The 12,686-nt window shown below is 41.0% G+C and overlaps 1 protein-coding gene across 1 annotated transcript in view; it reads left to right on the forward strand.

The window, feature by feature from the left end:
* Window positions 1–452: 452 nt before the first annotated feature.
* NAMPT (nicotinamide phosphoribosyltransferase) overlaps window positions 453–12,686 on the forward strand; it is a 37,892-nt gene continuing 25,658 nt past the window's right edge. The window contains exon 1 of the mRNA XM_025872714.2: window positions 453–609. Within this exon, the coding sequence (XP_025728499.1) occupies window positions 553–609 (57 nt within the window). The 5' untranslated portion in view covers window positions 453–552. The remainder of the gene's footprint in view (window positions 610–12,686) is intronic.

Genomic DNA, 12,686 nt, shown 5'->3' on the forward strand with positions numbered 1-12,686 from the left:
CGGGAAATGAAATCGAGGCAGGGACACGGGTCCCGGGCCGAGACTAACGGGAAGGCTCCGGTTCCCCCCCCACGCCCCCCTCTCCGCTCCGCCGTGCCGGGAAATGAAATCGAGGCAGGGACGCAGGTCCCTGGCCGAGACTGCCCGGAAGCCTCGGGTTTCCCGGAGCGGGCGTTCGGGAGAAAGAGCGCGTGCCTCACGTCCTCTCCGCCCAGCCCCGCCCCCCCGCGCGCTGCGCACGCGCGGCCGCGCCCCGCCCCTCGCGTCCCCTCCGGGGTGATGGGGCGGGGGCGGGGAGCCGAGGTGAGGAGTCGGTCGGAGTCCCTCGGCTGAGAGCTCGAGAGCTACCGGCGCCACCACCCCCCGCCGCGTCACGGCTCCCGGGCCCGCCCTCCAGTGGCCCCTCCTCCCCACTCCGCTTCCCCCTCCTCTCCCCCGCCCCTCCGACCGAGCGGTGACTTAAGCAACGGAGCGCGGTGAAGCCCATTTTTCTCCTTCCTCGCCGCCGCGCCGGGCAGCTCGCGGCGCGTGGCCCGCACACTCCCGCCCGAGATGAATGCTGCGGCAGATGCCGAGTTCAACATCCTCCTAGCCACCGACTCCTACAAGGTAGAGGTTCGGGGCGGGGGCAGGTGAAGAAGGAGGAGAGGGCGCGTCCGGGATGAGCGCGGAGCTGTGGGGCGGGGGGCGCCGCTCTGGGGTCGTGGCGCTGCACGATCCCGCGGGAAGGAGCGGGCGGGCGGCGGCGGCGGCGGCGGCGGGCTGAGGCAGGTGAAGCCGGCGCCGCAGTGGGGAGGAGGTGGATGGAGGAGGGATGGAGGGATGGACGGCAGGAGGCGGGGCTTTGGGGTGCGTGGTGGGGGGGGCGGCGAGGGGCTGAGGCGGGCCTGAGCCAGCGCCGCCGGCCCGCCCGTCCGCCGCGGGGCGCGGGGCTCCGGGCTCGTGAGGCCGTGGCGGGGTCGGGACCAGGGAGGCTTGGGCGTCCCCGGCCGAGCACACGCCTTCCCCAGGAGCGCGGCCGTTGGCCTTGGGCCGGGTCGGGCTGGGCCGGCCTGGGCGAAAGGTCGCCGGAGGAGTGGGTCGGTTAGGTAACGGCCCCTGGGGCTCGGCTGCGGAGAAAGGGAATGGGATTTGAGAAGTGGGTTTTCCCCCGCCAAGCTGAATCGAGTGCGCTCCCCCCTCGCTGGGCAGGTACGTCCCTTCCCGAGGAGGAGGTGGGCGAGGACGTAGTAGGGGTGCCGCAGCAGCCAGCCACGTTCTTCTGCCTGTGGCCGGGGTGTGGAGGACACTTAGCCGCCCTCGGTAGACGTGCTGGATTCCCTCGACCCACTCCACTGGGCTCCGTTTCAAACTCCTTGGCTCCTGGTGATCACTCATACTCCTCATCCCTTGTTGTAAAGGCCGATAGGCTGCCCTTATTCCATTAGAGCCACTACAGGATTTCTGTGAAAAGGAAAGTGAAAACATGAGTTTTAACCCTGGAGAACTCCCAGAGAGAAATGACACATTTGTGTTAATATGCCTATTGGACATTTGAATGTATTGCTGCCCCATCAGTTTTGTTTGAAACTCATACAAATAAGTAAAGGAAAGAATGATTAGAGGAAAATCTGGCAAATGTTCTTGCCCCAGGTTCCAAACTACATGAAGTAAACTGAACTGTACTTTGCTAAGCTTTGTTGGCCAACGCACTTAAAAGATGAAATGTCAGCCCAGACACCCCACTTGAACAAAATAAATTTTAGTATTTACTTGAGAACATGGTGGTTTGAAATATGAAGGAAAGCATAATGCTCTCATATTGTTGGTTTTTGTTGTGATTTTTTTTGCCTTTTGTTTCTTTCCTTAAATATTTGGAGAATCCCGTTTTACTTACGTTCTGTTTTGTTCATTTCTTCCCAGTCACCTTAACATTCTACTTAAGATAATTTAGGCCGCTACTTAAAGTAGAGCCAAGTTTTCGATGGTGTCATTGGGCTCCACCTCCAGGGTGATGGTCATGCCGGTCAGGGTCTTCAGGAAGATCTGCGTGCCACCCCTGAGACGGAGAACCAGGTGGAGAGTTGACTCTTTCTGGATGTTGTAATCAGAAAGAGTGCGGCCATCTTCCAGCTGCTTGCCAGCAAAGATAAGCCTCTGCTGGTCAGGGGGGAATGCCCTCTTTATCTTGGATCTTCGCCTTCACGTTTTAAAGATCCAAGATAAAGAGGGCATCCCCCCTGACCATCCCCCCTGACCAGCTTATCTTTGCTGGCAAGCAGCTGGAAGATGGCCGCACTCTTTCTGATTACAACATCCAGAAAGAGTCAACTCTCCACCTGGTTCTCCGTCTCAGGGGTGGCTGTTAATTCTTCAGTCTTGAATTCATAGTGCCCAATGATGGCATTGCTCTGCACTATAGCCATTTGCCCCAATTTAAGTTTAGAAATTACCAGTTTCAGTAATAGCTGAATCACTGGTTTTCTCAATAGCTGTTCAAAATGTTAATAAAAGTTTTGTTGCATCGTAAAAAAAAAAAAAGAAGGGCCAAGTTTCATTAACAAGTGGTCCCTTAAATGGAATTTTACAGTGGAAATCTACACCATTGCAAGGAGATCAAAGTATTATCGAGTATGGTTTACTTGGCCTTAAAACTTTCTCTTGTCTTGGTTCTAGTGTTTTGAGTATCTACGGTAGTGATTTTAGAATGGTCTCATTCATAGTTTTTTCTTAACTAGATTTCTTTTGCTAATTTTTTTTCCTAACTAAATCTTTAAAATGATTTCCAAAAGTTTTCTTAATGTAGCAATTAATGATTTGGTTGGAAATGGGATATGTAAACAGGTTGATGGGTCTAACTTATAAAAACAAAAGGAGTACAAATTCCTTTAGTTTGTAGTTCCTCTGGCAGTTATACATAAGGAATGTAAAATTGCCTTAACATCAGTTTTCTGGGCTGCTCTTAATTAGAAGAGTGAATTACCTTAAAGTTTTCTGATCTCCTAGCACGACATACTTCATGCACTGTTAAAGTTTGCGCCTATTTAATAAAGTTTATTCCTGCCCATTTTCAAATCAGACCAATATATTTTATTTTTCTCATATGAAACCTTTTTATTTTCTTCCAAGGTTTTAAGTTTTTGTTTCAATTCTCGTTAGGTAACATACAGTGTAGTATTTGTTTCAGGTGTACGATAATAGTGACTCAGCACTTGCATATCATCACCCAGTGCTCATCAGGACAAGTGCACTCCATAATCCCCACTGCCTATTTAACCCATCCCCTCACCCACCTCCCCTCTGGTAACTATCTTTATTCTCCATAATTAAAAGTCTGTTTCTTGGTTTGTCTCTCTCATTTTTTCCCTTCGCTTGTTTGTTTTGTTATTTAAATTCCACCTATGAGTGAAATCATACAGTATTTGTCTTTCTCTAACTGATGTATTTCGCTTAGCATGATACTCTCTAGCTCCATCCATGTCCTTGCAAATGGCAAGATTTCATTCTTTTTTATGGTTCAGTAATGCATTGTATATATATATATGTATGTATATATATATATATATACACACACACACACACATATATATACCACCCCTCTTTATTCATTGATCATGGACACTTGGGCTGCTTCCATTTCTTGGCTATTATAAATAATGCTGCTATAAACATAGGGGTGCATGTATCCCTTTGAATTAGAGTTCTTGTATTTTGAGGGTAAGTATCCAGTAGTAAAAATTACTGGATTGTAGGATAGTTGTATGTTTAACTGTTTGAGGAATCTCCATATTGTTTTCCAGATTGGCTGCACCAGTTTGCATTCCCACCAACAGTGCAAGAGGGTTCCTTTTTCTCCACATCCTCGCCAACACCTGTTGTTTCTTGTGTTGTTGATTTTAGCCAATTTGAGAGGTGTGAGGTGATATCTCATTATAGTTTTGATTTGCATTGCCCTGAGGGTAAGTGATGTTGAGGATCTTTTCATGTGTCTTTTGGCCATCTGTATGTCTTCATTGGAGAACTGTCTGTTCATGTCTTCTACCCATTTTTCAAATTGGATGATTTGTATTGTGGGTGTTGAGTTGTATAAGTTCTTTATATGATTTGGATACTAACCCTTTATAGGACATGTCATTTGCAAATGACATTCTCCCATTCAGTAGGCTGCCTTCTAGTTTTGTTGATTGTTTGCTATGCAGAAGCTTTTTATCTAGATGTAGTCCCAATAGTTTATTTTTGCTTTTGTTTCCATTGCCTCAGGAAACATACCTAGAAAAAAAGTTGCATCGGCTGATGTCAAGAAGTTACTGCCCATGTTCTTTTCTAGGATTTTTATGCTTTTAGGTCTCACATTTAGGTCTTTAATCCATTTTGAATTTATTTTTTTGTATGGTATAACAAAGTGGTCCAGTTTCATTTTTCACATGTAGCTGTCCAGTTTTCCCAACACCATTTGTTGAAGAGACTGTCTTTTTCCCATTGGATATTTTTTCCTGCTTTGTTGAAGATTAATTGACCATGTAGTTATGGGTTTATTTCTGGGCTTTCTATTCTGTTCCATTGATCTGTGTATCTGGTTTTGTGCTAGTACAATACTGTTTTGATTACTACAGTTTTGTAATACATCTTGAACTCCAGAATTGTGGTATCCCCAGCTTTGCTTTTCTGTTTTGAGATTGCTTTGGCTACTCAGGGTCTTTTATGGTTCCATACAAATTTTGAGATTGATTGTTCTGCTTCTATGAAAAATGCTGTTGGGATTTTGATGGAGATTGCATTAAATGTGTGAATTGCATTGGGTAGTATAGACATTTTAACAATATTTGTTCTAGTCTATGAGCATGGAATGTCTTTCCCTTTCTTTGTGTCATCTTCAGTTTCTTTCATCAGTGTTTCATAGTTTTCAGAGTATAGGTCTTTCACCTCTTTGGTTAGATTTATTCCTAGGTTCTTACTATTTTTGGTGCAAATGTAAATGGGATTGTTTTCTTAATTTCTCCTGCTGCTGCTTCAGTATTGGTGTATAGAAATGCAAGATTTCCATACATTGATTTTGTATTCTGCAACTTCAGTGAATTCATTTATCAGTTATAGTAGTTTTTTGGTGGAGTCTTTTGGGTTTTCTATATATGGTGTTATTTATCTGGAAATAGTGTTTGACTTCTTTACCAATTTGGATGCCTTTTATTCCTTTTTCTTTTCTCACTGCTGTGGTGTGGATTTCCAGTAATATGCTGAGTAAAAGTAGTGAGAGTGGATATCCTTATCTTGTTCTAGACCTTAGGGGAAAAGCTCTCAGTTTTTCCCCACTGAGGATGATGTTCGCTGTGGGTTTTTCAGATATGGCCTTTATTATGTTGAGGTATGTTCCCTCTAAACCTACTTTGTTGAGGGGTTTTGTATCATGAGTTGTACTTTGTCAAAATGCTTTTTCTGCATCTATTGAAATGATCATATGGTTATCCTTTTATTGATAAGATGAATCACGCTGATTGATTTGCAGATATTCAGCCACCCTTGCAACCCAGGAATAAATACCCACTTGATCGTGGTGAATAATTTTTTTAATGTATTGTTGGATTCGGTTTGCTAGTATTTTGTTGAGGATTTTTGTATCTATGTTCAACAGAGATACTGGCCTGTAGTTCTTTTTTTTAGTTGTGCGTTTATCTGGTTTTGGTATCAAGGTGATGCTGGCCTCATAGAATGAATTTGGAAGTTTTCCTTCCTTTATCTATTTTTTTTGGAATAGCTTGAGAAGAATAATATTAACTCTTCTTTAACTATTTGGTAGAATTTGCCTGTAAACCCATCTGGTCCTGGACTTTGTTTTTTAGGAGTTTTTTGATTACTGACTCAATTTCTTTGCTAATAATCACTCTTTTCTAATTTTCTGTTTCTTCCTGTTTCGGTTTTGTAGTTTATATATTTCTAGGAATTTAGCCATTTCTTCTAGGTTATCCAGTTTGCTGACATACAGTTTTTCATGATATTCTTATAATTGTTTGTATTTCTGTGGTATCAGTTGTTATTTCTTCTCTCTCATTTGTGGTTTTATTTATTTGAGTCCTTTCTCTTTTTTTTCTTGATGAGTCTTGATAGAGGTTCATCAGTTTTGTTGTTTTTCAAAGAATCAGCTCCTGGTTTCATTGCTCTATTCCATTGTTTTTTTAGTTTCTGTATCATTTATTTCTGCTGTAATCTTTATTATTTCCTTCCTGCTACTCTTTCCAGGGTTTGTTTGTTGTTTTTCTTTTTCCTAGCTCCCTTAGGTGTAAGATTAGGATGTTTATTTGAGATTTTTCTTGCTTTTTCAGATAGTCTTGTATTGCTACAAACTTGCCTCTTAGAATTGTTTTTGTTGCATCCCAAAGGTTTTGGGCCACTGTGTTTTCATTTTGTTTCCATGTACTTTTTATTTTTTGATTTCCTGGTTGACCTATCATTGTTGAGTAGCATGTTATTTAACTTCCATGTATTTGTCATCTTGCCAGACTTTTTCTTGTGGTTGACTTCTAGTTTCATAGTGTTGCTGTCAGAAAAGATGGCATGGTGTGACTTCGATCTTCTTGAATTTGTTGAGGCTTGTTTTATGGCCTAATATGTAATCTATTCTGGAGAATGTTCTGTGTGCACTTAAAAGAATGTGTATTCTGCTGTCTTAAGATGGAATGTTATGGATTTATCTGTTAAATCCATCTGTTCATTCAAAGCATTGTTTCCTTATTGCTTTTCTGTTTAGGTGATCAGTACATTGATGTACACGGGCTGTTAAGTTCCCCATTATTATTGTATTATTTTCCATTAGTTCCTTTTTGTTATTAACTTTTATGTATTTGGTGTTTCTGTGTTGGGTGCATAAATATTTATGGGTGTTATATCTTCTTGTTGGATGGTCCCCTTTATTATTATATAGTGTCTTTCTTTGTCTCGTTACAATCTTTGTTTTAAAGTCTAATTTGTTCAATAAAAGTATTGCTACTCTGGCTTTCTTTTGACCTCCATTTGCATGATAGACGTTTCTCCATCCCCTCACTTTCAATCTGCAGGTGTCTTTAGGTCTAAAAGGAGTCTCTTATAGGCAGGATGTAATCTAGTTTTTTTTTATTCCTTTTGTCACCTCATGCCTTTTGATTGGAGTGTTTAGTTCATTTATATTCAAAATAATTATTGATAGATATGTATTGTCATTTTATTCATTTTTGGGGGGGGATGGTTGTTTCTTTCTCCCATCTGTTCTTGTCTTTCTTTTATGGTTGGCTGGTTTTCTTTGGTGATATATTTGGATTTCTTTGTCTTTAGTCTTTGCATATTTATTAGTGGTTTTATGTTTGTGCTTACCATTAGGTTTGTATGTAATGTCTTTGGCATTTAGCAGTCTATATTAAGTTGATGGTCATTTAAGTTTGAACCCATTCTTTACTCCTCTCCTCCCCACATTTTAAGTATATGTTGTCATATTTCCCATCCTTTTATTTTGTGAGTTTCTTGACTGGTTTTTTTACAGAACTGTTTTTACTGCTTTTGTATTTCCTACCTTTATACTGTCACTTTTGGTCTCTATGTTCCACTCAGAGATTCCCCTTTAGTATTTCTTGCAGGGCTGGTTTAGTGATCATGAGCTCCTTTAATCTTTGTCTGGGAAACTTTTTATCTTTCCATCTATTCTGAATGATAGCCTTGCTGGATAGAGTTTTCTTGGCTGCAGATTTTTCCCATTCAGGCACTTTCGATATATCATGCTCTTCTGGCTTAGTAAGTTGCTGCTGCATGATCTGCGGATAGCCTTATGAGGTTTCCCTTGTATGTGACCATATTCTTTCGTCTTGCTGCTTTTAAAATGTTTTATCACTATATTTTGCCAATTTAATTCCTGTATGTCTTCCTGTGGATCTGCTTTTACTGATTTTGGGGGGTGGGTATGGTGTCTCTGTCTCCTGGATCTGAATGTCTCTTTCCTTCCCCAGTTTGAGGGAAGTTTTCAGCTATTATTTCTTCAAATAAATTTTCTTCCCCTTTTTCTCCCTCTGCTTCTGGGACTCCTAGAATATGAAAGTTAATATGTTTGATGGAGTTAATGAGTTCTTTATGTCTGTTCTCGTTTTGCATAATTATTTTTTCTCTCTTTTGTTCTTGATTACTTTCCATTATTCTGTCTTCTAGGTTAATAATTTGTTCCTCTGCTTCTTCCAGCCTGCTATTCATTCCATTAAGCATGTTTCTTATTTTATTGAGCCCTTTATCTCTGCTATGTTATTCCTTATCTCTCTGTTAATGGTCTCACTGATACCTTCCACTCTTTTCTCAAGTCCAGTGAGTATTTTTATGATCATTACTTTAAATTTTCTATCTGGCATGTTACATAATCTGTTTCACTTAGATCTCTGCCCATGGCCTTGTCTTGTTCTTTCATTTGGGACAAGTTTGTCTTTCTTCTCATTTTGTCTTAGTCTCTGTGCCTGCTTCTGTGTATTAGGAAAATCAGCTACATCTCTTGTTCTTGAGGCTAATGAAGAGGAGGTCCTGTAGTGCTGTGCCATGTAATGTCCCTTGTTCCCCAGGGCCTGGCACTTCTGGGAGCATCTCCAATGTGTGCTGCATGTGCTCAGCTGTTGTGTCCTGGCTGTTTTAACCTTCAGGCCAGTCATCTGCAGAGGCTCTCTTTGCTTGTTTTGGGCAATGTTTGGTCCCGGCCTGAATGTAGCACGTTTTAACTAGGTGTGCTCTGTTCCGTTTGTGACATGAGGCCTGTCGCCACTGCCACTGGAACCAAAGCCCTGCAAATCTCCCATCTCTGGAGGCACTGTGTGAGCATGGGTTTGGGCTGGTCTGGGTGACGGGGCCCACAGTGCTAGGACTGAGGCAAACGTGACTGGGAGGGGCAGTTCCACCCAAGCACAGTGGAACTGTGGGGCTTGGTGTAAGCAAGTTAGGTAGGGAGTGTGGATGCTATGCTGGTTCTCATAGGCAGTCCTATTCTTATGCTAAGGGGCAGGGAGAGGGAAATGGCTCCTGCCTGTTCCTTTGTTCCTAGAGGGGTCTCTCCATTGATGCTGCCCCTCTGGGACATGCTGCAAGATGAGCAGATAACCTCCCCACAGTGTGCCCCAGGCTCTCTTCAGGTCACTGTTTCCACACTCTGTTCATGGGCTGTGTGACCTGCCTTCCCTCTAAGAGCAGTGCAATGCCCTCTGGGCTCTAACCCAGCCAAGCCTGCTCACCTTTAAAACTCGGGGCTTTAAGCCCTGCTAGTTGCAAGAACTCACGAAATTTGGCTCCTCTTGCTTTCCAGCCTCCTTTTTGTGTTAGTCTGTCTCTAGCCCTTCTCTCTTCCACTGCAGCAGCAATGATCCGTTTCTCCCAAACCTCATCTCCGTACTTCCTACCTTCTTCGATGTGTGTGTTCTCTACTTTTAATTGTAGAGTTTGTTCTGCCAGTCTTCAGGTCAATTTCTAGGGTATTTAGGGTGATTAGATAGTTATCTAGTTGTTGGATGAGGCAAGCCTTGTATCCTCCTACTCTGCCACCATCTTCCAAGTTTGTCTAATATGAAACCTTTTAAGAAGATTTTCATCTTGGGGCGCCTGAGTGGCTCAGTCAGTTAAGCATCTGCCTTCGGCTCAGGTCATGATCTGTGTCCTGGAATCAAGCCTCATGTTGGGCTCCCTGCTCAGTGGGGAGCCCGCTTCTCCCTCTCCTTCTGCCCCTCCCCGCTCCCTAAAATAAATAAAATCTTTAAACAAATTTTTTTTAAAAAAATATTTTTATCTTAGTAAGATTTCTCATTTTTCCTCCCCAAAAGTCCCTCAGGAGGATTCAGTCAGGTTCATATGTTTTATACCAATGGTTTACAACAGTACACTAAAATAGATGGTGTATTCCACACTGACATTTTTCAGTTTCATTTATCTTACATATTTTGTGGTCTTTATAATCTGTATTCCATTTTTACCTTTTTATCTTCTTAGATGAAGAAGAGACAGAAATGATAATCCTGAGTTTCGAAGTAATGAAATTTTTATTTGGTAATTACATGAGACTATTACATATTCTATTTACTACTGGCCAGTTAAAGTAGGTAGGGAACGTAGTGATTTTAGACGCGTTGATGGAAGAGAGGAGACTGGTCAGATTTTTGTTTTGGGTTTTTTTTTTCTCCGCCTATCCCTGGGGTAGCCATTGAATTAGTTTACAAATAACTGACTCATTAAAAGGTGCATTTCTGTTCCTTGTTTCTTTCCTTTGCTTCTATGTAGATAATATTAGTAACAAATTATAGCAGAGAATAGTTTCATTATTTCTGAAAATTTTACCTATTAGCAGATTAAAATGGAAGGTATTGTCAGTTGAGTTGAAAAATATATATATTGTACAATAGTAATCTCTAAACAATTTACACATCATCCATTGTTATGAATTGTGCTATCCAGTGTGGGTTGCTGCTCAAAAGGTCATTTGTATAAACTGGTTAATTGGAACTCAGCCCATTTTCATTAATTCATTTAATAAATATTGGAGATCTCCTAGGTATTGTAAAAGACAAAAGATGTCTCTTAAAATCCAGGATGGGTGAAAGTTGGTTTTAGAGAAGTTACAGGAGATTGTATAATTTATGTATGGTGATTAGGCACCCAAGGTAGCTTTTTTTTTAAAGATTTTGCTGCCTCACTAATGGCAGATTAACAGACTTTAAAGGTTTGGGCTTTTTGGAAAAAGAGTTGGGGACAGATCTTACTGGCAAGTTAGTCCTGGCTGGAACTTTAGTTACCCAGTGTCTGAGCTGTTCCTATTTTTCATAGTTGCTTCTTTCTCATTACTTCTGAACACTTAAGTTATGTCACAGTGACTCTCTCATGGCAGCCTGAGCCTTGTGAGGAGTGCAGTACTGTTGCAGTTTGTATGTCAGAGATTACCTGTACATTCGTATGATGCAATTTTCCAGTGAGTTTTATATTATAAATTATAGGAAAAGTTCAGACAACAAACAAAATACTATATGTAAATCATGAATACACTTCATAGGAAGATTAATTTAGGTCAGTAGTAATTATATAATATTTTGCAAAACAAAGATACCAGAAGCTGGTGTCCTCTTTGTCAGTTGACTGCATCTTTCTCAAAGGTGTGGCCAAAAAAAGTACAAATTATCAGGAACTCTGTGCTAGGAGGTTTAGGGGAAGGGCAGTATGATTATAGCTGATTTGACAATTTTCTCTCTTTCCCAAAGTATAATCCAAAAATCTTTTAGCCATACTTTTGAAGTTATTATTGCTTCAAAAGCCAAATAGCAAAAAATTATTTTCTATGGCAATAGAAGTATTTCTAAGGCTTGAGAAATCTTAAATAATGTTGAAAAGAAGAAAGAATCAGTTAATTTTTTTTTTCTATTTCTAGCACATTAGCATTGACGAGGCAGAAGGTCTTAGCCATTGTAAGGCTGAGTGGATCCTCTTCTGAGTGCCCTTATAAATTATAGAGATAATATAACTGATTTGTGACATTATATATATTTTCCCATGTGTTCTTATATACACATGGTATTGTTAAAATGTTGGCTTATGATCATTTCTTAGCTGTTAAAATTATAACTGATAAAGTAGGTTAGTAGTGGTTGCCTTTGTCTTGTGATCCCATTGTGAGAGGAAAGCTCTTGAAAAAACATCAACTTTGTGGGAAATCTGGAGAGGCTCAGGAAAGACTTAGAGTTTGCTCTCACAGAAAGATTCTTTGCAACTTAAGTACTTCTTATATTTCTCTTCATTTTTTAATTATTTGTAGGGGGGAGGAGGAGCAGAGGGAAAGGGAAAGAGAGAGAGACTCTTAAGCAGGCCTGATGCCCAGCACCGAGCCTGACGCAGGGCCCAGTCTCACGACCCTGAGATTACGACCTGAGCTGAAATCAAGAGTTGGATGCTTAACCGACTGAGCCACCCAGGCATCCCTGATATTTCTCTTTAAATGTCATACTTGGGACAAGGATATTTAGTAGCCTAGGGATTGATTATAATTTTTAGCTTTTCATGAAGTAAATCAATCACATGACTGTGAAAATGACTTCTATTAAAAGCTAATTTTTCTGGTGTGCCAGTGTTCTTTACCATACACGTATATGTGTACTGCTAGTGCTCTATTAGCTGTAGGAAAAATCATGCTAGTTGAGGAAACATTTTTAGAGGTAAGGTTTGCTGAGGATATTATGAGAAGTTAGTTATTTTCATTTTATAAATAATGTTAAATTTATTATAGAACCATTTTCTGTATTGATAGAAGTCAAAAGTAGTGCTAAAAAAACCCAACATGATTTAATAGCTCCCTTTTTGTAGTTCAGTTTAATTTTGAATACTGTGAAACTTTGTATTAGTTGACATACTTAAAACTGAGCTCTTGAGGAGGAAGGAATCCATTCCTTCCACATCCTTCCCCATCTCAGTAAATGGCACCATTATTCACCCAGTTGCTCAAGCCAGTAATGTAGGAAACACTTTTGTTTCCTCCCCTTTTTTATCCCCCAAATATAACCTATTAGCCTAATTCTCCTTTACCTCCAAATGAGCCACTTCTATCACCTAAGCTAGTCTTCAGCATCTTACCTGATGGTCCTGCTTCCTCTTTGGTCACCCTGTAATCCATCCTTGACCTCACTGTCAAGCTGATCCTTGTAAAATATGAATCAGATCATATTCATTCCAGCTTAAAACATACTAAT

Source organism: Callorhinus ursinus, unplaced genomic scaffold, assembly GCF_003265705.2.
Source record: "Callorhinus ursinus isolate GAN/ISIS: 27379988/994484 unplaced genomic scaffold, GSC_fseal_2.0 scaffold12, whole genome shotgun sequence".
NCBI lineage: Eukaryota > Metazoa > Chordata > Mammalia > Carnivora > Otariidae > Callorhinus > Callorhinus ursinus.